Genomic DNA, 24,776 nt, shown 5'->3' with positions numbered 1-24,776 from the left:
AATAAATTATTTTTATTTATTTATAAATTTATGGATGGATGAATGGAACAATTTCAGGAGATTTTTATGTTTCTAAGAAAATATGTAAATAAAAACTGTTCCATAAATAAATAAATGAAAAATAAATAACTATTATGTAAATAAATCAAATATTAAATGACCTGCCTGAAATGGTTCCATAAATAAATAATTTTTGTTTATTTGTTTTTATTTATTTATTTATGTAAATAAATCAGATTTTAAGTGGCCTGTCTGAAATTGTTCCATTAATAAATAAAAATATGTATGTATTTATTTATTCAATTATGGGTGGATGAATGGAACAATTGCAGGACATTTTCCATTTGATATGTTTCTAAAAATATGTAAATAAACATTTGTTCCATAAATAAATAAATTAATTAAAAATAAATACATAAAAATTGTGCAAATAAAATTAAGTGGCCTGTCAGAAATTGTTCCATAAATAAATACATGAAAAATAAATAAACATTATGTATATAAATCAAATATTAAGTGGCCTGCCTAAAATTGTTAATTAAATAATAAAAAAAATAATAAATAAAAAAAAAATAATAATAAATAAATAAATCATTATTTTTGTATGTATTTATTTATGGCTGGATGGCTGGATGATGGAACAATTTCAGGACGTTTTCCATTTGAAATGTTTCTAAAAAAATATGTAAATAAAAATTGTTCCATAAATAAATCATTAACAAATTATTACATAAAATTATAAAGTAAGTAATTATATTGATTATAAGTAAATACATGTTTTAGTGGCCTGCCTGAACTTGTTCCATAAATAAACTATTTAAAATAAACAATTTATTTATTCATTCAAGGAAACCATTTCAGGGCATTTTCCATTTAAAAATATGTCAATTTTGATTGTATAGAAACATTTTATTTATTTGCATACATTTTATTGTCTGATTGAACAATTGCAGGCCATTTTCTTTCTGATATATGTTTCTGAGAAAAGGGAGAATTTCAGATTGTAATCATGAATGTATTTATTCATTTACTTATTTATTTACTTATCAGTATCCATTCGCTAGGCTATATGTTTCTAAGAAAAGAGATTATCACAATGATACTTGTCTACAATGTCTGTGATTAGCGCCCATCCAAAAACTAAGCAGAAGAAGAGTAGGTGAAGGAATTGTCGGTAACTGCGTAGGTCTGATGATCTCTCTCTTCCTCCTCATTTCAACATTTTGCTAAGCTGACAAAATGTTCTAGTGCGTGTCCTCTGGTGTGTTCAACCCTTGACCCTCGAATCCAGCCCTGGTTTGTTTACTGAAGCTGTGTGTGGTGAGGGGGGGGAGGAATGATTGTTGAACACTCTGACACAGAAAGCAAGACGTGGAATTCTGCATCTACTTCAAGTACACAAATGATTCACGACAACTGTCACTATTCACTATCAGTGACTCTGGATATACCCTACCCTCATCTACAGTATTCACAACAGTCTTTGTGGTATGAACATCTGTAGTGATGCATTTACATATGTTGTTTCAGTAATTAGACATGGTATGGCTCTGTCTGACAATAAGAGAAATCAAAGACGACCAGACCTGCGGCGTACACTATCTATGTGCTGTTCTCTGCCTGTCGTCATGACAACACCGTTAGCGCACCTAGCTGCCGTCCCTTAACCTGAGATGACTTTTGGGAACTTAATGGAAAAAAAAATATATAGATTCGGTATAATCCCTCAACGCATAACAATACATTAAGGATTTGCTCTGACTTATTTTCAGTCAGGGGACTCAGAAACCATCGGTAGGATGTTCGGAGATATGCATGAACTTTGTTAGCAGTTGTAGGTCCGGCGTTCGGGGGGTTGAGAAATTATGCAAACAACATATGGAGTCAATTACGATCCAAAGGCAAAGCACAGCATGCGTGGCGCAGCTTTGAGAGACTCAAACGTAAGTCCATGTCATATAGTATAACTTCCCTCTGGCGACTTGCTCAAACACGTACCTGGCGCCTAATGCTGGATATTAGCAGAAAACGCAGAAAAGTAAACTGAAAAACAGATGCTGCATGCGAAGCATGAATATAAACCCAGCTGCTTATTCTATTAGGTGAGGCTGTGGGTGCCAGAATGGTTTTATTTTATTTTAAATATTTTATATTTTTTATATATTTTATTTGTTATATATAGTTTTTAATTTATGTTTATATATGTAAGAAAATGTAGAATTTGAGATTATCATGAGTACGTATGTATTTTATTTTTTTAAGAACAATTTTTGTCCATTTTTCATTTGATATCCACTCTTAAGAAAGGTACAATCTGAGACTATCACGATCATCATAAATTTGTTAATTATTTATTACAATTTTAGGTTATTTTCCATGTGATACATGTTTCTGAGTAAGGTGAATTTATTTATTTATGTATTAATTTATTTCACAAACAATTTCAGGCCATTTTAGGCTTGATGATATTTTTTTTTAAAAAGTGACTTTCTGATGTTATTTATATGAAATTATAATATAATATTATTAATTTTATCGCAAACAATTTCAGACCATTTACACTTGATTATATTTAAATAAAAAAGGGCAACTATCTGAGATTATATTATATTATTATGTTATGTTATATTTTTATCACATACCATTTCAGGCCATTTTACAATTGATGATATTTTTCTAAAAAAGGGTGACTATCAGATTATTTATATGAAATTATATTATAATCTAATATAATCTAATATAATTTATTTATTTTATCACAAACAATTTTACAATTTCAGGCCATTTTACACCTTGATTATATTTTTCTATAAAAAAAAAAGATGACTATCTGAGATATATTATATTATATTATATTATATTATATTATATTTTTATCACAATTTCAGGCCATTTTACACCTTGATTATATTTTTCTATAAAAAAAAAGATGACTATCTGAGATATATTATATTATATTATATTATATTATATTATATTTTTATCACAATTTCAGGCCATTTTACACTTGATGATATTTTTTTTTTAAAAAAGGCGACTATCTGAGATTATTTATTTGAAATTATAATATAATATAAAATTTATTTATTTATTTATTTACTATTTATATATTTTTCACCAACAATGTCAGGCCATTTTACACTTGATTATATATTAAAAAAGGCGACTATTTGAGATTTTATATATATTATACTATTATAGTTTATATTAAACTATAGTTTATATTACATTTAATTACATGTGATTTTTTTTTTATCTCTTTATACTTTGACTCATATTTGGCATATGGATATTAGCAAAAAAAAAAAACATGGAACAGTAAATTGAAAACTGTGTATGAATATAAACCCAGCTCCTTATTCTGTTAAGTAAGGCTATGCCAGAATGCCAGAATATTTTGTTTTATTTTATTTTATTTTATTTTATTTTATATATGTAAAATTTTTTGGCCATTTCTTATTTGATATACACTCTAAAAAGGTACAATCTGAGACTATCATGCTCATAAATTTGTTAATTATTTATGTCATGAACAATTTTAGGCCATTTTTCATGTAAAATGTTTCTGAGCAGGGTGACACACTGAGATTATCATAATCACAAAAGTGTTTGTGTGTGTATTTATTTTACACTTTATTTTTTGCATTTTACACTTTATATTTTTCCTAAAAACTAATATTATATTATATTTATTTTAATTTAGTTTATATTAAATTTTTATCTGTTTATACTCAGACTCAAACCTGGTAGCTTAATCTGGATATTAGCAAAAAATGTGGAAAAGTAAACTGAAAAGCAGACGTTGCATATGAAGCATGAATATAAACCCAGCTGCTTATTCTATTAAGTGAGGCTATGGGTGCCGCAATGGGTCAAATTTCAAGTTAAAAATACCCTCACAAGGACTTCCTGTATTACTTAATGTTCAAGAAAGTTGAACTCTGAATTTCTCCTCTGTAGTTGTTATTTTACTCAGTGTGGCAAGAGCACCGGTTATATATTTGCAGAGAAAAACAGAACGTGCGAGATGACTGTGTGCCTCGTTTCGTGTGTGTGTTGTGATAGTGTGTGTTCTTGTTTGGCATAAATGCCATTGCTCAATCAGAGAGCGTGTGTAGGAGGTTCTACAAGAGGATGTGAGCTATGTAAATATGCACGTTCTGAAATTGTGAATCTGGGTTTACGCAAGGGAGATTTTTGTGTAGCTCCATCCTGACTTAATAAATTCTGTAGGTGGCTAGTTTCAAAGTAGCAAGTAAAGTTGTGTTTGTGCATTCATACCTGGTTTGCTGATCTGAATGTGTGTGTTTATGTGTGTAGGGGGAGGGGGCCGGTGCGCAAGGCATTGAAAGGCTGCAGAGAGGCGTCTTAAAGAACCTCTTCACCATTAAGGCTGGAGGATGCAGCCGGCCCCCTGAGACATGAGGAGTGGGTTATTGTACTGATCATAATACACTCCACCACCTCCACCCACAGACCTCCAGCCCTCCTCCCATCCACCTCCGCAAACACACTTAACAGACTCACTACATTGTATAACCCACGCTGCTATACATAGTACGACTGCTCTTATTTCCATGTGATTTTCAGCGACCAGTAGAATGACTATGAATGAAAGGCCCATAGCCCATCTCCTTAAATGGCGATGATGGCAGTTGTGTAACTACAAGTGGCATTTAAGTGCGCCATTGAATTGCTATTATTTACAGAAAATCACTAGTCCTGATATAAAAGCTTGTGGTATAAGACTTGATTTTCTAAAGAGATAGTGTTAGTGCGGCTAACCTAACGACTGTGGTGCTAAGATGTTGCTGTGGAGTTGTGTAGGTCTTTGGAGTGGTTTTTAATGCACTGCTATACGGTTATTAAGATGTTTTGGGTGGATGAATGCCGGCTCTTGTGTCGTGGTACTGAATGCGTGAATGTGTGTCGAAGACTAACTATTGTTGAATAAAATTGTTATTTTTGTATTCTTTGCGCACAAAAAGTATTCTAGTAGCTTCATAATGTTACGGTTGGACCACTGATGTCACATGGAGTATTTTAATGATGTCCTTACTAGGGCTGTCCTCGACTAAAGATTTTTCTGGTCGACTAGTAGTCGTTCATTTCAAGCATTAGTCGACTATTAGTCGCACGTTTATTAATAAACCATATAAATCATAATAGTGAGCCATTAATTGCCTACATAGCCTAATAAGCATAGCCTAAAAAACAGCAAGGAGACTGCATTAACGTTTTAATAATGTATTGATAAACTAGTGCTTTCTTTGTTTTTGGCTTAAGAGATGAAGTCGGCGACACTGACTTGTCATCTTCACAGTAGTTGATGTGCTTGTATGCATGTTTCAGACGGATTTCATAATCTAAGAAAATTTGCTTTCTATTTGAATTGATTCATTTAAAACTAGACATTTCACTTTCTATAGATTTTTTTTATGTCTGTAAGGCAAGTATACACAGAGTTTCGCGCTCAAGTTCACAGATGCTGAGACGGCAGAAAGTGCATCCTGTTTGCTTTCATTATTTTCCAAAACGTTTTGTTGTTGTTGTGAGTGCACACAAATAAACGTAGAGTCTTTATAGATTCGAAAGATGTTTTACTTTTATCTGTATGACCAAAAATGACAGAGTATTTTAAGAGCAGTAAGTGACTGCAACGGTGTCTCAATCTGTCATGCAGTAAACGTACTACTGTTTAGCTTTCACACTTCAGAAACTTCAATGACGCATATTTTTCTAGGTTAAAATTAAATTGAGCTGCCATGTAAAGTTGCTACTACATACATCTTTCAGATGAAAACCATATTTGACGTTGCTTAAGAAGGCTGCATGAAAAATTGAAAAGAAATCGCAATCACAATTAAGCAAAAGCGATTGTCGTGCACATCTTATCAGGGAAACACGGTTCTGTGATCAGTAGTAAATCTTCACACGAAGGCCAGAGGGTGCTCATGCGCGGAAACTCCAAATACAGCCCGAAGAAAAAACCCAGGAAATCATGATCGCTGCAGCTGAATTTTACGAGATTTAACGAAGATTTAATTGCTTTCAATGGGTGTGTCCAAATTCAGGGTCTACATCCTCCTTAGGATCCTTCCTACCCGGTTGAAGGATTAGGGGTCCTCCGACGACCGCAAAACCTGGAAGTAGTGTCTGTAAATTTGGACAGCCTACCCTTCTTTCAGTTCCCTCCCTTACCCGTTGTTTATATCCTGTCGCCTAGCAACCATGACAGCGCAAAGCAAGAAGACAACTGCTGTAAAAAATATTTTTTGAAACGCCAGTTTTTTTAAAACTTATATCGAAAAGCATATTCCTCTCCCGCTACGTTACCGCTCGCTTCGTCCGCCATTATTTAAAAATTCTGGAAGCGCTCTGCCAAAAGGAATTGTGGGATAGGTAGGACAGGAAAGGATCCACCAGACCCATCTTTCCAATTCGGGGAAAAGGACGTATTTGTTGGCCGCATTTGAAGGATCCTACGAATTTGGACAGCCTTCGTCGCGGCGCTGTGATGTAGCATCCTTCAAATGAGTCCTCCGAAGGATGTAGACCCTGAATTTAGACACAGCCAATGATTCAACGGGACTAATAAACACGTGACTACGACAATATATGGTTTATCTGAGTTCTTCTTCTTATAATTTTCCTTATAATAAAGTATATATTAATACAATGCCTTTATCACTGCTTAGAATACTATGAAATATGTTGCATGCCTTATTCTGTGTAAGATGCCACATCATCTCACAGAAGGATTTATTTCACTCGACTGAAGTTATGAAGTGAGTTTGGAGTAAAAACATGTTATTAAATGTGGTATTTTAACGTGCTTTCAGATGTAGCATCATATACTGCACAGAGCCCTAGTTCACTGAGAAGCTACGCTAACACCAGTCATTATTACAGAACGATAGCTTCGGTTTCATTATCATGGGATTAAATCGTCTGCGATAATGAACGCGATATTGCGTAGCTTGTCAGTGAACTACGGCTCTATGTAGTAAATACTGCTCCATCTGAAAGCACGTGCTGGAGGTTTTCTACTCATTACACAACCGGCTTTACTGACAAAATGCGTATGACAGTTGCCTTTGATTAATCATGCAGCCCTTTCACTGAATGATAGGCGTTCATTTGGAGGTCCTGCACGATGGGTACTGTATTGCCACATAGACCAGCTGGTAATGATCTGTCCGTCACGGACTGTGTGACTTCGGAAGAGAAGTAATTGTTGAATTAATTGTGTTTTTTTTGTTTCTTTGCACACAAAAATTATTCTCGTAGCCGTATATAATTAAGGTTGAACCACTGATGTCACATGGACATCCTTACTACCTTTCTGGGCCTTGAACGTGGTTGTTGCGTTGCTGTCTATGCAGGGTCAGAAAGCTTTCGGATTTCATCAAAAATATCTTAATTTGTGTTTCGAAGATGAACAAAGGTTCACAAGCAAGAGTTTTTTTTTCAGAAACATTTAAAAAATCTTACCAACCTCATATAGCAGTAATGTATATAATGTGATATAAGCTTTTAGTTGAGTGAGTCACACTTCACTGTTTTAAGTATAAGGGTGAATATTTGCCCTAAGCATCTGACAGTGCACAGCTCGAGTGTGAAACAGTATTGTTGTTTGCTCATCTGTGTGTGATGTTTTCTTTGGATGGAACTTTTACCTTTCCAGCAAACAGAGCTACCCTGCAGTCCACAGCTGGTACGAACACAGATGGCCCTTAAAAGTTAGCTTTGGACACCTTTAAATGGAATTACTTGAATGGTGGGGACAGCTGTGAGCACCTTCTTAGCAGGCGTGAGCTTTGAGAGGTGCTGTGTTGTTCTTAACTGTCAATCACATCCCAAGCAATTGTGGTTGGATGACAAACAAGATGTGCGTTACTAATTGGGAGAGCTATGTTGTATCTATGTTTGTTTATTCATGCATTTAAAGGGATAGTTCACCCAAAAATGAAAATTTGATGTTTATCTGCTTACCCCCAGGGCATCCAAGATGTAGGTGACTTTGTTTCCTCAGAAAAACACAAATGAAGATTTTTAACGAAAACCGGTGCAGTCTGCCAGCCTTATCATGGACGTGGATGGGCACCAGACCTTTAAAAGTAAACAAAAACATGCACAGACAAATCCAAATTACACCCCGCGGCTCGTGACGATACATTAATGTCCTAAGACACGAAACGATCGGTTTTTGTGAGAAACTGAACAGTATTTATATCATTTTTTACCTTTGATACACAGCCACGTCCATCTGTCATGAGCACGAGTTTGGCATCAGTCACGTCACATGTGCACGCGGTCTGACGTAGAATACGCAAACGCCGGAAGCCGCGATCTGTCGCATGAATACGACACTCATTGTTTACACAGTGCACAGAGATTGTGGGTATAGCGGCTATTCAAAATGGTAATTACTTGCGCGTATCCTGATTGTTTAAACCGATTTAAAGCTAAAAGATTACGTTTGCTTGCGCAAACTCATCCGGGACTTTTCACTGATTTCCCCTTACGGCGTTTGCGTATACTACGCTAGAGCGCGTGCACATGTGACGTGACTGATGCCAAACTCGTGCTCATGACAGATGGACGTGGCTATGTATCAAAGGTAAAAAATGATATAAATACTGTTCAGTTTCTCGCAAAAACCGATCGTTTCGTGTCTTAGGACATCAATGTATCGTCACGAGCCGCAGGGTGTAATTTGGATTTGTCTGTGCATGTTTTTGTTTACTTTTAAAGGTTTGGTGCCCATCCACATCCATGATAAGGCTGGCAGACTGCACCGGTTTTCGTTAAAAATCTTCGTTTGTGTTTTTCTGAGGAAACAAAGTCACCTACATCTTGGATGCCCTGGGGGTAAGCAGATAAACATCAAATTTTCATTTTGAATGAAAAATGAATTGTTCCAAACCTGTAAGACCTATGTTTATCTTCAGAACATATTTTTGATGAAAGCTCTCCAGCCCTCCATAGACAGCAATGGCACAGAAACATAGTAAGGACATTGTTAAAATAGTCCATGTGACACTTTAACAATTTCCTTACTACCTTTCTGGGCCTTGAACGTGGTAGTTGCTTTGCTGTCTATACAGGGTCAGAAAGCACTCGGGTTTCATCTAAAACATCTTAATTTGTGTTCCGAAGATGAACAAAGGTTTTACGGGTCTGGAGTGGCATGAGGATGATTAATTAATGACAGAATTTTTATTTTTGGATGAACTAACCCTTTAATTGTAATTGTAAGAGTCACAGTATTCATCCTCTGAGACAGTTGAAGGATTTTTGTACGGCAGTGACATTACTGACAGTCAAGACTGTGAATGTATTGGTCACATGTCAGTGACAAGACTGATTACAATGGGCTGGGTTCATTAAAAGTGGATTAATGACATGTGAATCAATGTGACATTACCACTACATGACTACTCGTTAGTCACAGTGACCTGTCGCGAGAAAAACACAGAGGTTGGATTTTTCACTTTTTCACAGTACCTCTAGGGTGAGCAGATGTCCTCATTTTTGTGGACAGACTGTTTTTGGTGGCCTGTCCAGACTGTAGCTGTCCTCAGAAATGTCCCCATTTTTTGTAAACTGTGAATTCCATAAAAGCTCTTTTTTAATTTTATTTTAGAAATAGAATTAAACTCTTTGCCTTTATAAATATGTTTGTCAAACTGCAATGCAAGCATATAATATAGTTATATACTTCATATAGTAAAAACACAACATGTTTTAGATCTTGTAAACAAGAAGGGCTAATAGAGATGAATTAGCAGTTTGGGTTTGTAGCTTTAGATTGCATTACTATAGATTGTGTAAATTAGCATTACATAGCAGTTCAGTATAGCAACACCCTGTAATACATTGTTTTGTATGCAAAACAGTCTTTAGATTTTATAAGCTTGCTGTGCATTGATGTCTACATGTGAGTTAAAGTCAGTGTTTCTGAAATTATTCTTAATAGTTTCCATCAACAATATCACTACTAAACTTGAAATGTCTCCAGTTTTCATTTGGGAAATCTGGTCACCTTACAGTACGCCAACTGCAGACTTGAGACGTGACACACTGTGAGAGAGAGAAAAAGAGAGCGAGAGCTGTGAGGCATTGCTGGTCAGAGGCAGTTCATTAGCTTTCTTTTCTGAATTGGAGATGAGGTTGGATTTCCAGTTCCTGTGCAAACTGAAGGCTTGGAGGGAGAAAATATGAAGTAGGAGCAGCATATCAGCACATGCACATTCCTTATTGATCCAGCACACATCATCAGCATTTAAGTCCACCTCTCTCGAGCTAAATCCCTCTGCGGTGACCACTCCGCCCATTCCATACCTCTCGGTGCAATTGAGGTTTTTGTGTCAAGTCTATTTTAAAGCACGGGCCACTGAGACCACTGCACTTTAACTAAAGGGGGAAGGGAAGAGGTGTGCTATAGCAGTGGCCGGGGTCGCCCCTCTCTTGTGCAGCCTACCATTGAAGATGAGAAGTGTGTAGGTAACAGAAGGATTCTACGTATTTAATTTTAGGGCTGGGCAGTATAGCTGAGAAATATATCTTTTGTAATTTCTCTGAATGTTTAATGTAAGTGTCACGCATCACAAAGTCTAAAACAGGTCCAGAAATAAACTAAAAGTAAAAATCTGGTTAAAAATAATCAAGTCTATTTAATGTTTTACACATTTCCACACATTTTGGTGGTCAGAAGGAGGAGGTCAAAAGTTTACATACACCTTGCAGAATATGCAAAATGTTTATTATTTTACCAAAATAAGAGGGATCATGCAAAATGCATGTTATTTTTTTATTTAGTACTGACCTGAATAAGATATTTCACATAAAAAACATTTACATATAGTCCAAAAGAGAAAATAATAGTTGAATTTATAAAAATGACCCTGTTCAAAAGTTTACATACTCTTGATTCTTAATACTGTGTTGTTACCTGGATGATCCACAGCTTTGTTTTCTTTTTATTTGTTTAGTGATAGTTGTTCATGAGTCTCTTGTTTGTCCTGAACAGTTGAGTCATATGCAACTATTACAGAAGGTTCAAACACTCACTGATGCTCCAGAAGGAAAAACAGTGCATTAAGACCCAGGGGTGTAAACTTTTGAACAAAATGAAGATGTATAAATTTTTCTTTTTATTTTGCCTAAATATCATATTTTTTACCATTTAGTATTGCCCTTCAGAAGCTACAGAAGATAAAGTAAAATTTACCCTGATCTTCAAATTCAAAAAGTTTTCACTCTCCAAAAGGAAACACAGTGCATGAACCCCCCCCCCCCCCCAGCTCTTAATGCATTGTGTTTCCTTCTGAAGCATTAGTGAGCATTTGAACCTAATGTAATAGTTGCATATGAGTCCCTCAGCTGTCCTCCATGTGAAAAGATGGACCTCAAAATCATACAGTCATTGTTGGAAAGAGTTCAAATACACAAAAATGTTGAGTAACTAAAGAATTTGTGGGACCTGAAGGATTTTCTAAAGAACAGTGGGCAGTTAACATATTCGAGACAAACTGACTCACTTAAGAATCAAGTGTATGTAAACTTTTGAACGGGGTCATTTTTATAAATTCAACTGTTATTTTCTCTAGTTGACTATATGTAAACTTCTTTTATGTGAAATATCTTATTCAGGTAAGTACTAAATAAAAAATAACATGCATTTTATATGATCCCTCTTATTTTGGTAAAATAATTTCTATTTTGCAGATTCTGCAAGTTGACCTCAACTGTATATGTACAGGGGTGATATGTTAGAAAATCATGAGAAATTTGTCAGAGGTCAGACAGATTTGGCAGTGGAACCAAAGCTCAGGAAGCCAGACAGGTTTACGAGAAGCTGCAAAACCACGTGAATGAAAAAAACCCACAATGCCTTTGCTTTAGCAGTAAAGACGCCCCTTTGCTGAGTTAAAAGCCTGTCACTCTACATCCTGAAACTTCAAACAAAACAGCTAAGCTCTGACTAAATATGTTATAGATGTGTTTACTACTACAAAGCCTTTTAATTCTGTTTTCATAAACTTGAAAGATTTTTCAGCTGAAAATGCTGATCAGGAACAGCTGATCAGGATACAAATATTGCTCAACTGTGTAGGTGATGTATGTTTTCTTAGAAAACATTAGTATTAGTGTTTTTCGTAGCGTGGGTTTCACTTTTTTTTTTTTAAAGCATATGTCAAAATTGGACTCTCTTCTCCTTGATTCACTTTTTCACAACTCATGAACTTTCACCCCAATAGCACTGACCAGTCAGTAAATAAACCTGGCTGATATACTTTGTCTCATAATATTATGTAATACGGGAAAGGATTTGAGAATAATAGTTGCGTTTCATGGAACTGTTTGAAATCCTTCGGGGCGTTTTAATACCAGATTTCTTACCTTTTCTGAATTCTAAACAAACTGACTGACAGAAATAGCAATGATTTATCAAAGTTTGACTGTGTCCAGCCTTTTATATGCGAATAATGTGGACTAGGGCAGTATCTCATGGGCTGAGCAGTCTTATCCTCACTGGATCACTGACACAGGATCTCCCTGTGCAGAAATAGCCAAGGGCCCAAGGGCAATTTGCTGGACTATGGGTGCTTTTGTCAGCCTGTGTTTTGGAAAGTTGGCCTAGTGTTTACAAGAGCCTCTGAGTTCTATTAAAGGTCTCTCACTTCCTATCAGGTGTGTGAGGCCTAGTGATGGGGGTAATGGGGTAAAATTGATGTACAGTACAGAGTCTTTTGACAGCTGGCCCCAGCATTTGACTCTGCTGATGGGCTTTGGGGGCTTCTTCTGGGTGAACTGGATTATGCTCGGTGCATCTTGATTGCATTGACGTGGCTTTAAAATGAGCATTCGAGAGTAGTGCGTTCCCTTGTGACCTCATTTTTTGTAGAGAAGAGTTTATCTGGTCATGTCTTTCAGCACTTCTTCTGTTCATCTCTGAGTCAGAGTACATTTGTCACACTCAGAAAAAATAAAGAGAGCTACAAGACAGCAAATCTGCTTGGTTGGGGGCCCGAGTGAATGACAGGCATTGTTGTGTGGCTGTTTTTAGCCAGAGGAAAATGGCAAAGTGGGCTCCCTGAGGTGAAGCGCTACCGTCTGGATGCGCAGGGAGGAGAACACACGCTCACATTACTTATCCACAAACTCAGCTGGTACTGAAGCAGCACATCTCTCTAGAGCTCGAATCAGAAAAGGTCCCAAAAGCGGCCAAAGTCTTAGGGCAGACTTGCCTGCCAAGGAAAATGCGCCTTATGAAATGGAAAGTCTGAAGTCATTCACAGTATGCCAGAAAAGATTAACCAAGAAATACAGTCCGCACCGAAATATGGGAAGTGGTGGGGTTAGAATCCACAATATCCACCAGGAGGAGATGGGAATGTGGGTGTCATTGTATATTTTCTGAAATGTAGTTACAGTTCGGTTTGTGTGAGGGTAGACATTCATTTTTTCTTTATTTATCCATCAAGAATTAAGTTCCTCTTCAAATGCAGTACATGACCTTGGATATGTGAGATGAACTTGGTGATGTTGCACTTGTGAAACAGTTTACAGTATACATTAGAGTCAGTTGGCATGACATTACTGTAATATTGAAGGTTAAAGTTAACTGATTTTTATACAAATCGTTAAATTACACTCAATGAAGTTTTTGTAGTAATAAAGTTAAAATTACGTAATTATATTTCAACTCCAATTTGACTTTTGAAATAAAAAACATTTAAACATTGGCTGTTATAAAAACTTGAGGGATTTATTCAATGATGAAGCACATTAAAGCGGAGCAGACGATCAGTTCGTGTGCGCTTTGCACTGCCACTTCTCTTGAACTGAGGTGCTACAGAAATCTGTGAGCCCACTTTAAACGGCGGCAAAACAGCATTTATTGTTTGAATAAAAAATGGACCGAATCTATGACTGATTCATATCAAAAGTAACAGCACAAAGCTTATTGCGATTTATTGGATGGGAGGTGCACTCTAATATTTTGTTTATTACCTTAAAACAGGATAGACTAATGGATTCTTGGGATTTAAGAATCAATATTGTTTCATAAAAATGCAAGTTGATTAAAATCTAGAAATCAATATTCTTAGTATCTACGTCTCACACCTTTATAAATAAAGGTTCCGAAAGGGTGTTTTTTCACTGATGACATTAAAGAACCATTTTTGGTTCCCCAAAGAACCTTTCAGTGAACAGTTCTCAAAAGAACCAATTTTTAGGAACATTTTAAAAAGCTAAAGAACCTTTTTGACTATTTAACTATTAAAGTTTCCATGGATGTTCAAGGTTCTTCATGAAATCATCAATGCTAATAAAGAACCTTTATTTTTAAGAGTGTATATTCATCAAATTGCAGTTCTTTTCAATTGATATATATTTGTGTTTTCATAATACAAATTGTTCAAAAACTTTATTTTATTGTATCATGACAGCAGATGCTGATTAACGCTTGACAGTAGATCTCAAAAATGATCATATGACCATGTGCAAACAATAGAAAATTCTAGATAATTAAACAAACTTAGCTTATCACAAAATTCCTCCTCCCTCTTGATAGGTTAAGGAGTTTCTATGTCCAGCATGACAGTAAAAGGAAAGGTGGTTTTTAGCCAGCATGTTCTCTGCTGGGGACGACAGAGTGCTGACTCGTCATATTTGCTGTTTATAGGGCCTCTAAAGAGGGAAGTGAGCTTGAGCTGAGTTCTGTCTTGCAGACATTGTCTGGCAGTGACCAGAGGAAGCCTTATTCTCATTGCATCATCTGGACATTCAATTTTTTACTTCAGTGGTTACAAGGTTTTTATGAGAAAGATCAGGAGAAACTTTCTTTTATAAAATGCGTAATGTAAAACAAGAGTATAAAAGTTTGACTGTTTTGACCAGTGGAAGGCGGTTGTCTAAGCAGTCTTCAAGAAGTCTGTTTATAGACTAGTGTTTTTACACTAGTGGTTCAGAAATTGCACACTTCATCTTTAATATTTCCAAAGTGTTCGTTTTTTCACAACTCACACGACAAGGTAATCTATTTACAAGAGCTCAGCGGGGAGTAGCTCTCAATAGCTCTTCTCCTCAGTGTGGAGTCTGATGTTACGTAAAATGCTGTTCTTTTACTCTGGTTGAGCCTGAGAGGCTCTCTTGGCATGTTTGAGTTCAGTGTTCTTGGCTGGGCTCCAGTGCTTAAATCCCTACCTCCCTCCCCAACCTCCTCCTCCTACTCCTCTCCCTCCTCTCATCCCCATCCGCATTTCCCCCCTCGGCCCGTGGCAGCAGGACCAGCCTCTGTGCCACAGATGCCCACAGTTGCTCAGGGCTCTCAACATGGGAACAAAGCATTGGCAGGACCAAGGGAACCCGTCTGTTAGTGTGCTACTCCTCCAGTGCAAAAATCTAAAATTTCAGATATGAAACGCCTCCAAGCAGTAGGATGATCATCCTGCTCCTCTTTCTTTTCTGCTCATGTTCCAAATGAATTTTGTCTTGTTATTCTGAAATTTCTTGGTGTTGTAGAATTTTGTATTCTAGGGTACAAAATATATCTGTACAGTAACATATCGGTTATCGATTTTGGTAAGAGATAATGATTACATATTGGCCTACTGTACAGTATGTTGAATATTTCAGTTGTGTATGGCAGTGTTGTTATTGTGAACCAAAATAAAAATTATTACAAATGGTTTTTGCTAAATAATAAATCGGTATAGATAATGATTACATATTGGCCTACTGCACAGTATGTTGGTATTAGAGATTTTTTTTAATGAATGTTGAATACATATTGGCCTACTTTACAGTATGTCGAATATTTCAGCTGTGCTTGGCAGTGTTGTTATTGTTAACCAAAAGGAAAATGGTTACAAATGGTTTTTGCTAACTAATATATCGGTACAGTAGCATATCGATTATCAGCTGATATTAGAGGTTTTTTTTAATGGATGTTGAATACATATTGGCCTATTGTACAATATGTTAAAAAATTCAGTTGTGCATGGCAGTGTTGTTATTGTGAACCAAAATGAAAATGATTAAAAATGGTTTTTGCTAAATAATATATCGGTACAGTAACTTATCGGTTGATATTAGAGCTTTTTTAATGGATGTTTAGTACATATTGGCCTACTGTACAGTATGTCGAATATTTCAGTTGTGCATGGCAGTGTTGTTATTTTTAACCACAATGAAAATAAATAAAAATGTTTTTTGATAAATAATATGTCAGTATAGTAACATATCGGTTATCGGCTGATATTAGAGATTTTTTAATGGATGTTGAATATATCTATATTGGCCTATTGTACAGTAAAACGTTTTTGCTAGTTTTGTTAATAATCAAGCTGACATAATATTTAAATATTACATGAGAAACTTCAACTTAAATAAAAATGTGAAATTTTGCCTTTAACTAAAGTTAAAGTACTAAAATTACTGAAATAAAACTGACTATAGAACTACATATTACTATTTAGAAGTATTTAAAAAAAACTAATGCAAATGACAAAATAACATCAAATTACTAAAACCTAAACTTAAACTAAAAAGAAAGCTGAAAATATAAAAATAAAATCTAATTCAATATATTAAAATAATAGTAAAAATGTTTTTTGGTATTTTCTTTTTAATTTAATTAGGTACTCAGACATAACACAAAAACTATTATCGGCTTATTAGTATTGGTCAAAATTTTAAATGTCAGACAAGTTTTATACACCTCGAGCCTCGACAGATTTATATTACTCCAGAAATACCTCCAAACCACTTAAATAGAGGTTCCTCTTGTGCACTGTAACGCCCCTCACATCAATGCCACACCAGGCTTGGCAAGGCAGAAAGTTACACAATGAGGTATGCAACCGGCTCTAGGGGGCAAGTTGAATGCTCTTTAAATCATTGTGTAGCAAGGTCAGCGTGGGGTCCAGGAAGGTCAGGCTTTTCCACCCAGGCCTGTCACCTCATATTGATCCGCTCGTCATTCGTCGGGGTCCGCTCGGCGATTCCGCCCCCCAGCTCTGTGTCTCCGTCGGCACCCACGTCCATCGGGGAGTTCTGGAGCTACGGCTGGGCATGGGAGTGCCAGCCAATCCCCTCCCCTGGCTCCCCCATCCTCAGCCGGAATCAAATCCCAGGCGGGCCCCCTCCCTGTTGCCCCGTTTCCAGTTGAATTGCCCTCATTCTTCTCAGGGAGCCTCTCGGGGGACGGCTCCAGCCGTGCATGGCAATGAGATGCCTGAGCACTCAGTTACTGCACCTCCCATGCTCATAACACTCACACCTGGGATCACCATTTCATTTCAGCGTCTCTGTGAAATGGAAAGGTGATCTTAATCTCTTTCTCGCTCGATTGCTCTCTTTCCATTTCTACAGATCTTTAAAGGGATAGCTGCCCAAAAATGAAAATTCTGTCATCAATTACTCACCCTCATGTCAGTCCAAAGCTGTATGGCTTGCTTTATTTTGTGGAACATGAGAGAATATATTTTGCAATTGTCTCAATGGGTTTTTTTGACAGTACAATGAAAGTCAATGGGCTCCAGACTTGTTTTTATTTATTGTATGGATAAAAACAGATGAAACATACTTCAAAATAAGAATGTCTTTCCCAACCTATGGAACACAAAAGAAAAAAAATTCCCATACAGTGATAGTCAATAGGGTCCAAATTTGTTTTTATTTATTGTGTGGATAAAAACTGTTGAAAGATTATTCAAAATATCTTCTTTTGTGTTCCACAGTAGAGGGAAATTCATACAGATCTCTTTTTCTGTGTTTGATCAAATTGAAGACAGGCCATGGCAAACAAATTAAAACTAAACCTGATGATTCATTGTCCATAAACAATTTTATTACATCTAAGTCTTACAGTATGTGAAAATTCCTTTGTTAGGGTCTTTAGGGTAATAAACTGATGGTATACTCCCTTATATAAATCACACCGATTTGACGAGGAACATTTGTACTGTTTGCAGGAAAACAGATCTAGAATTAGTCATCGTTACTCTTGCCTCGCGTATCAACTTGGCACTGTTAACTACAGTTGGCGATACACCATCCTCCATCACAACCTCTTGATTAAGTGTTAATCAATTGGAGCTAAGATAGACAAATTGTGCCTAAATGTTAACCTCATCGTGCTGTACTCAATTATGCTACTAATCTGTTCATTTGATGGTTAATGAAACAACTGAGACCTTGCTCTTGGTATTGATTTCCCATTTGGAGCTCTCTAAAGGGACAAGGTTAGTTAGGCAAGAGGTTGGCTCATTTATCTGATCTAATGATCAATGTCTCAGAGTGATATGCTTACACAATACACACGAGCTTGATGACAGCTCCTTGGACGCAAACAAATAGACGGCTGTTGGACAGCGAGTGCCCTGGTCAACTGTGAAACCTCGCATGTCAATCCAGAAGGACAATAACCCTCTGAGCTCCAACTTGAGTTGCCATGGCAACATTATCTCAGCCCACCACTACCTGGAGCCATTGGACATCCTGATCACAATATCAATCCAATGCACACGGATTAGCTTGGAAGCACGCTTAGTCAATGACACGAGCGTAGGGTTAAATTCACACTGAAATTGTAGTTTGATTTTAGCTCCACATAAGTAAGTCTTTTCTTAGGAAAGCCAGAAAGCTTTTTATACAGTGCAACTGCTAAATGGCTAACATGGATTCTATATGTATAGACGGTTTCAACGGCAACAACATAAACAAACGTTACTGCGCATGAGCGCTTTTGTGGCCCAAACTTAACTTCCGGTATACATCCAAATAGAATCAATAACAACAGCTAAGTCCTTCTAGAGTAGATTATTTTTTTAATAACAAGCTAAATATGTTGGCTGCGTAAATTAGACTGATTTATTAAAAATGCAAACTCATTACTTCCCAGTAGGAGGTGCTTTAAGCACGAGAAACGAGGTTTCCCCGGTAATGGCTATAGACAAAGCAGCTCTTAATTTAAAAACGCTGCCTTATGCAGGATGAAATGAAAATGACATTTTCTAAAGACAGTCTTTCTTCAGAAATACAGTGATATAAAAACACCCACGCCTGGGTTTGATTTTTAAACGTGTATTACGTTTATTCAACGAAGTCTATTAACAGATTAATGAATTAGTCTATTATTTCCAATTGGAAAATCAGTCGGTTTTTATATCGTGGCAGGTCGCCACAAATAAATAAATGTTTGGGAAACACATACCACAGCACAATAACCTGAGACCAACTTCATTACTCATTATTAGCTGCGTTTGTAGCCCGCGACACGAACCAGACAGATAAACAAACACAGACCGGAAGTTAACTTAGGTCCAGGCGCGTGCGCCCGATGAAACCGTCTATAGTATTGTTGATATCTGCAATTAAAGCACTGATGAAAATTATAATTGAAGGTTTTTTAGTTAGCTATAACAGCGACAAGACAAAAATTAAAATCACTGCAAGGTAATGGCAAGTACGTAAGTAAAGGACGTCTGAACTGCGAGTTTATATCTTGCAATTCTGAGGGGAAAAAAATCAGAATTGTGAGTTTGTATGCAATTCTAAAAAAAAAAAAGCTTGCACTTGTAAGAAAAAAAGTCTCAATTAAATTTTTTTTATTCCTAATTCAGTGGCGGAAACGGTCTTCCATACAAAACTTTTCACAAATTGTTTAAGTAATTTTAGATGTTTCAGATATTTGATTTTTATACATTTTTCAAAGCATTGGAAAATTTTTCTTATAGTTTGGTCTGTTACTGTGTGACTGTTTTATTTTTTTAGCCTAAAATGATCAAAATATGACAAAATGTTAGCAGAATTTTTGTCAAAGCACAATAACTATGACTAAAACAATTACTGTGTAAAAGTGGACACTGCCTGTAAAAGCATGAAAATGTTGATTCATCCGGTGGACCGTAGTGTTGTCTCATCTTCACCAGAATGGGTTCAGCCCAAGTGCTGAGTCGAGATCTGGGCCTCATTTCCTGCCGCCCATGCCAGGAGTGAAGTGTAATAGAGATGTTTAAAGCGTATCTGCTTTGCTTGCATTCCATCATGTGCTGCTGCTAAAATAATAAGTGCACGGGTTACTTCAGGACACCTCCCTTTGAGCCACAATCGCATTGTTGTGATTGGCTCTTTCGTGAGGTTCCCTTTTCTAAGAGGCATAACAACTCTGAAAGCCACACTGACCGTGTTTGCAACACTCGTGTGCAGATCGTAGGAGCGTCTGTCACTTCTAAGAAAGCCGTTCTGACAGGCAGAGATTTATGTTCACTCTTTTCCATCCTCAAGAAAAGTCACCTATCTGTCTGTCTGTGTGCGAGCTTGTCCTATCCGACAGCCGAAACCCAAACAAACATGAGGAAACATGAATATTGCATTTCCCAAGATGCTCATGCGTCTATTACTGCGCCTTTATGGTGTTAAACATGGTAAATTGAGTAGACGGGGGAGAGAAACTGTCTCGGTGGGAGTGCTGGGCCGTCTCATCTCCCCATCATGCAGTGCTCCAAGAGCCATATTAACTTGTAATCAGATTCCACCAGTTCATTAAAGCTGTCTCCTTGTGCATACCTTGGATGTTGAGGGAGGTGGCCACTTTTTTTCATGTGTGAGAGAGTCGGGTAGAGGAATGCCCACTGTAAAGCACAGAGCCATAACAAGGCTGGAGTCTTTGTTCTGAGACTCAGACGCCTGAGGGGAGTTTGCACAAAGACGTGGATTCTGTTAGAAAGTCTTGTCATTTGTGTGAATTTACAACAAGAGAAATGCCAGGAGACTGTGATAGCAGCGACAGCCTTGATTGTGCGTATGTATATAGATATGTGTGTGCGCGTTGTACAAGTGAGTGCATATGCGCCGTTCTACCCTACAGACATGCAGCAGGTCGCCTAGGTGATTCTGAATGTTCTTTCCTATCTACAGGCCCCACTTTACACCTGGCATTAATGCGTTTTCCTGTGAATGGATCACTGGAAACACTTTCAGAGGTGGTCTGGGATGGATTTTGATGAGTTTTAAGACATGCATCCTAGTAATTGGCATCTTAATAACCAATAAAGTCATCACTGATGTTTTTTTCTGCAGCAAGACTGTATTTATAATATTATTTTATCATTTAAGTGTATTATATGTGCTGTTTAACTGAGCCGTATATGCTTTATATTTCTTTCATTCTTACCCAAAAATTAAAATTCTGTCATTAATTACTCACCCTCATGTCATTTCAAACCCGTAAAACCTTTATCTTGGAACACAAATAAGATATTTTTTATGAAATCCGAGAGCTTTCTAACCCTGCATAGACAGCAATGCCACTGACACATTCAAGGCCAAGAAAGGTACATCATTACCTATTAAATACAGTGCCTTGCAAAAGTATTCATACCCCGTCATCTTTTCATGTTTTATTATGTTGCTGCCTTGTGTTAAACTGCTTTAAATTACTTTTTTTCCCCACATTAATCTACACTCCAGACACAAAGCAAAAAAAACAGGTTTTAACATCTTTGCAAATTTATTGAAAATAAAAAACTTAAATGCTTCCATTGCATAAGTATTCATACCCTCATCTGGGAGAGTTGAAATTTAGCTCATGAGCATTAATATTGCGTGTAGATGTTAATACACTTCGTGTGAAGTTAACCTGTGGCAAATTCAGTTGAATGTTGAAAATTCAGTTGAATTTTAATAAAAGGTGCTCATCAGAGCAAAAACCAAGCCCTGAGGTCAAAAAAACTGCCTGTAGGGCTTAGAGACAGGATTGCATCAAGCCACACATCTGGGGATGAGTTCAGAAGAAATTCAGATGCATTGAAGGTTTACAGAAGCGTGTAGTCTCCATTACTTTTAACAGAAGAAGTTTGAAACAACCAAGAATCTTTGTAGATCTGGCCAAACTGAGCAATCGATTGGAGAAGGGCTTTAGTTAGAGTGGTGACCAAGAACCTGATGGTCATTCTAGTTGAGCTCCATGATCATATGTGGAGATCTTTATGGCGATGTGGCCACACTCAATCTTCTCCTCAGTGAAGACATACGCAAACATTCTTGGAATTTGCAAAAAAAAAAGCACCTAAAGGACCCTCAGACTGTGAGAAACAAGATTCTCTGTTCTGATTAACCTCAATTCCAAGCATCATGTTTGAAGGTAAGCAGGCACTGCTCATCACCTGCAGAGTACCATCCCAAAAGTAAAGTGTGCTGGTAGCAGCCTCTTGCTGTGTGGCTGTTTTTCAGCAGCATGGACTGAAGGACTCGTCAGAGTAGAAGAAAAGCTCAGTGCACTAAAATTTTGAGATAGCCTTAATGAAAACCCAGCATTCAGAAACTCAGACTGGGCAGAAGGTTCACCTTCCAACATGACAGTGACCCTAAGCACACAGCAAGAGTGGCTTATAAACAACTCTGTGAATGTCCTTGAGTGGCGCAGCCACAACCTGGGCTTGAACCCAATCAAACATTTCTGGAGAAACCTGAAAATGTGCATCTGCCCCTATCCAAGCTAACAGAGCTTGAGAGGTGAAGAGGTGAGGTGAAGAATGGCAGATGATTGCCAAAATGCAGATGTGCAAAGCTTGTCGCATCATACCCGAAAAGCTGTAAAGGTGCTTCAGCTTAATACTGACTTAAGGGTTTGAATACTTATGCAATGTACTTATTTCAGTTTTTTTTATTTTTAATAAATTTACGAAGTTGTGACAATTCACTTTTTATTTTGTCATTATGGTGTATAGAGTGTAAATTGATGTGGAAAAAAAGTAACTTAAAGCCGTTTAACATAAGGCAACAACATGAAACTTAAAAAAAAAGGGTATGGATACTTTCAAGGCATTGTAAGTAAAGCTGGGCAAAAAATTGTAAGTCATTCTCTCTGTTGAAATCTTCAGACATGTTTACAAATACTGTTTTATGTACAGCATGAGTATTCCTCTGCTTGTAAACATGGGTTTTTATGTCAGAATGCCTATTAACATATGTGACCCTTGACCACAAAACCAGTCTTAAGTCGCTGGGGTATATTTGTAGCAATAGCCAAAAATACATTGTATGGGTCAAAATTATTGATTTTTCTTTTATGTCAAAAATCATTAGTAAATTAAGTAAAGATCATGTTCCATGAAGATTTTTTTGTAAAATTCCTACTGTAAACCTATCAAAATGTAATTTTTGATTAGTAATATGCATTGCTAAGAACTTAATTTGGACAACTTTAAAGGTGATTTTCTCAGTATTTAGATTTTTTTGCACCCTTAGATTTCAGATTTTCAAATAGTTGTATCTCGGCCAAATATTGTCCTATCCTAACAAACCATACATCAATAGAAAGCTTATTTATTGAGCTTTCATATGATGTATATATCTCAGTTTTGTAAAATTTAACCTTATGACTGGTTTTGTGGTCCAGGGTCACATATGCTAAGCTATTAGATTGCTGACTGAAGGCTAATAAGACCACAAAAGGTAAATGTTTAATTTAACTTTTTTTAGCTTCAAATATATAGGATATGTGATGTATAACTATAAATCATAAATAAACATTTTGATTGATTGTTTTTTGTTTATTTTTAACCAGGCACAGAATAGAGTAACCATAACATATTGTCTCAGCTGATAGAGTAGCTTTGGGATTCAAGGAGGATGGAATTATTGGTGTTTATGCTCATAAAAACATACTTGATACTGTATTTATTCTGTATTCTCTCAGCATTGACGTGATGTAGTGTTATGGCTTTCTTGCTATGCTACATTCTGTGTCACTCACTCTTCACAGCCATTTAAGTGTAAAATACCAGCCGAAATATGGCCCAGATGCGTTTGTTTACCCTCGGCCATAAACCTGAACTGTTTACTAACTGCATACCGTGATGACATCATTGCCTGTTGCATTGTAGCCTGCGCTATTGTTCGGAGCTTGCTAGGTCTGACTCAATCACGGAAAAGGTGAGAGGAGTCACACGCAGCAGCTTTCTCATGCCTTTCTCTTTTTCTCTCTCTCTCTCGGCTTGCAGACGCCATCAATAACAGGATGTTAATGCTAGACGGAATGCCTGCAGTCCGAGTCAAAGCAGAACCTCTGGAATCTGAGAGAGGGGTAAGAGAACAGTTGTTTTTCATACAATTTTTGTCCTAACCTCCCATCTACACTCCTGTACCACCCTCTACTTCTTTCACCCCTCACACGCCCACCCCCTCACTGTGATACCCCTAATTACTCCCAGGCGCTTGTGTGTGTATGTGTATGTGTGTGTGTGGTGCAGCCCTGATATGGAGAGCCACAGCTGGAGCAGGAATGCTCCCAGGGCTTGTAGTCAGGGCCACTGTAGCCAGGGCAGCCATTTTGGCAGAGCTCAAAGCACAGATGCAGAGACACTGCTGTAGGGAGTCGGACTCTCTTTTTTGTCATTATTTCTTCATATGTTTCGGACTTAAGTGCACATGGACTGTACATGGTCCTCCAGGCACTTTTAGAGTATCTATCAGGGGTTTGCAGACTGGGGTCCAGGGGGTGCTACACTCTCAGAAACATCCCTAAAATCTTTCTGAAATTCTTTCCAAAAAATAGAAAAGTACAAAAACTGTCACTGGGGTGGTTTCAAAAGTACTATAAAAAGGTACTAAGGTATTTTCAGAAAGTAATAATTTAGGTACTAACAGGCACCCTTTATATATATATAAATAAGGTACAAAGGTGTGCCTTTTGAAAAGGTACCACCACAGTAAGAGTTTTTGTACCTTCTTTCTGAGAATGTAGGACGTCTCCG

General features: G+C 36.9%; 1 protein-coding gene across 1 annotated transcript in view; it reads left to right on the top strand.

Moving 5' to 3' along the window:
* Nucleotides 1-24,776, top strand: part of klf12b (Kruppel like factor 12b) — a 64,101-nt gene that overhangs the window by 5,591 nt on the left and 33,734 nt on the right. The window contains exon 2 of the mRNA XM_073845242.1: nucleotides 24,024-24,106. Within this exon, the coding sequence (XP_073701343.1) occupies nucleotides 24,041-24,106 (66 nt within the window). The 5' untranslated portion in view covers nucleotides 24,024-24,040. The remainder of the gene's footprint in view (nucleotides 1-24,023; nucleotides 24,107-24,776) is intronic.

Source organism: Garra rufa, chromosome 8 (assembly GCF_049309525.1).
Source record: "Garra rufa chromosome 8, GarRuf1.0, whole genome shotgun sequence".
NCBI classification, from domain to species: Eukaryota; Metazoa; Chordata; class Actinopteri; order Cypriniformes; family Cyprinidae; genus Garra; species Garra rufa.
Note: the sequence above shows the minus strand (reverse complement) of the source record. Positions and strands in the feature narration are given on the sequence as shown.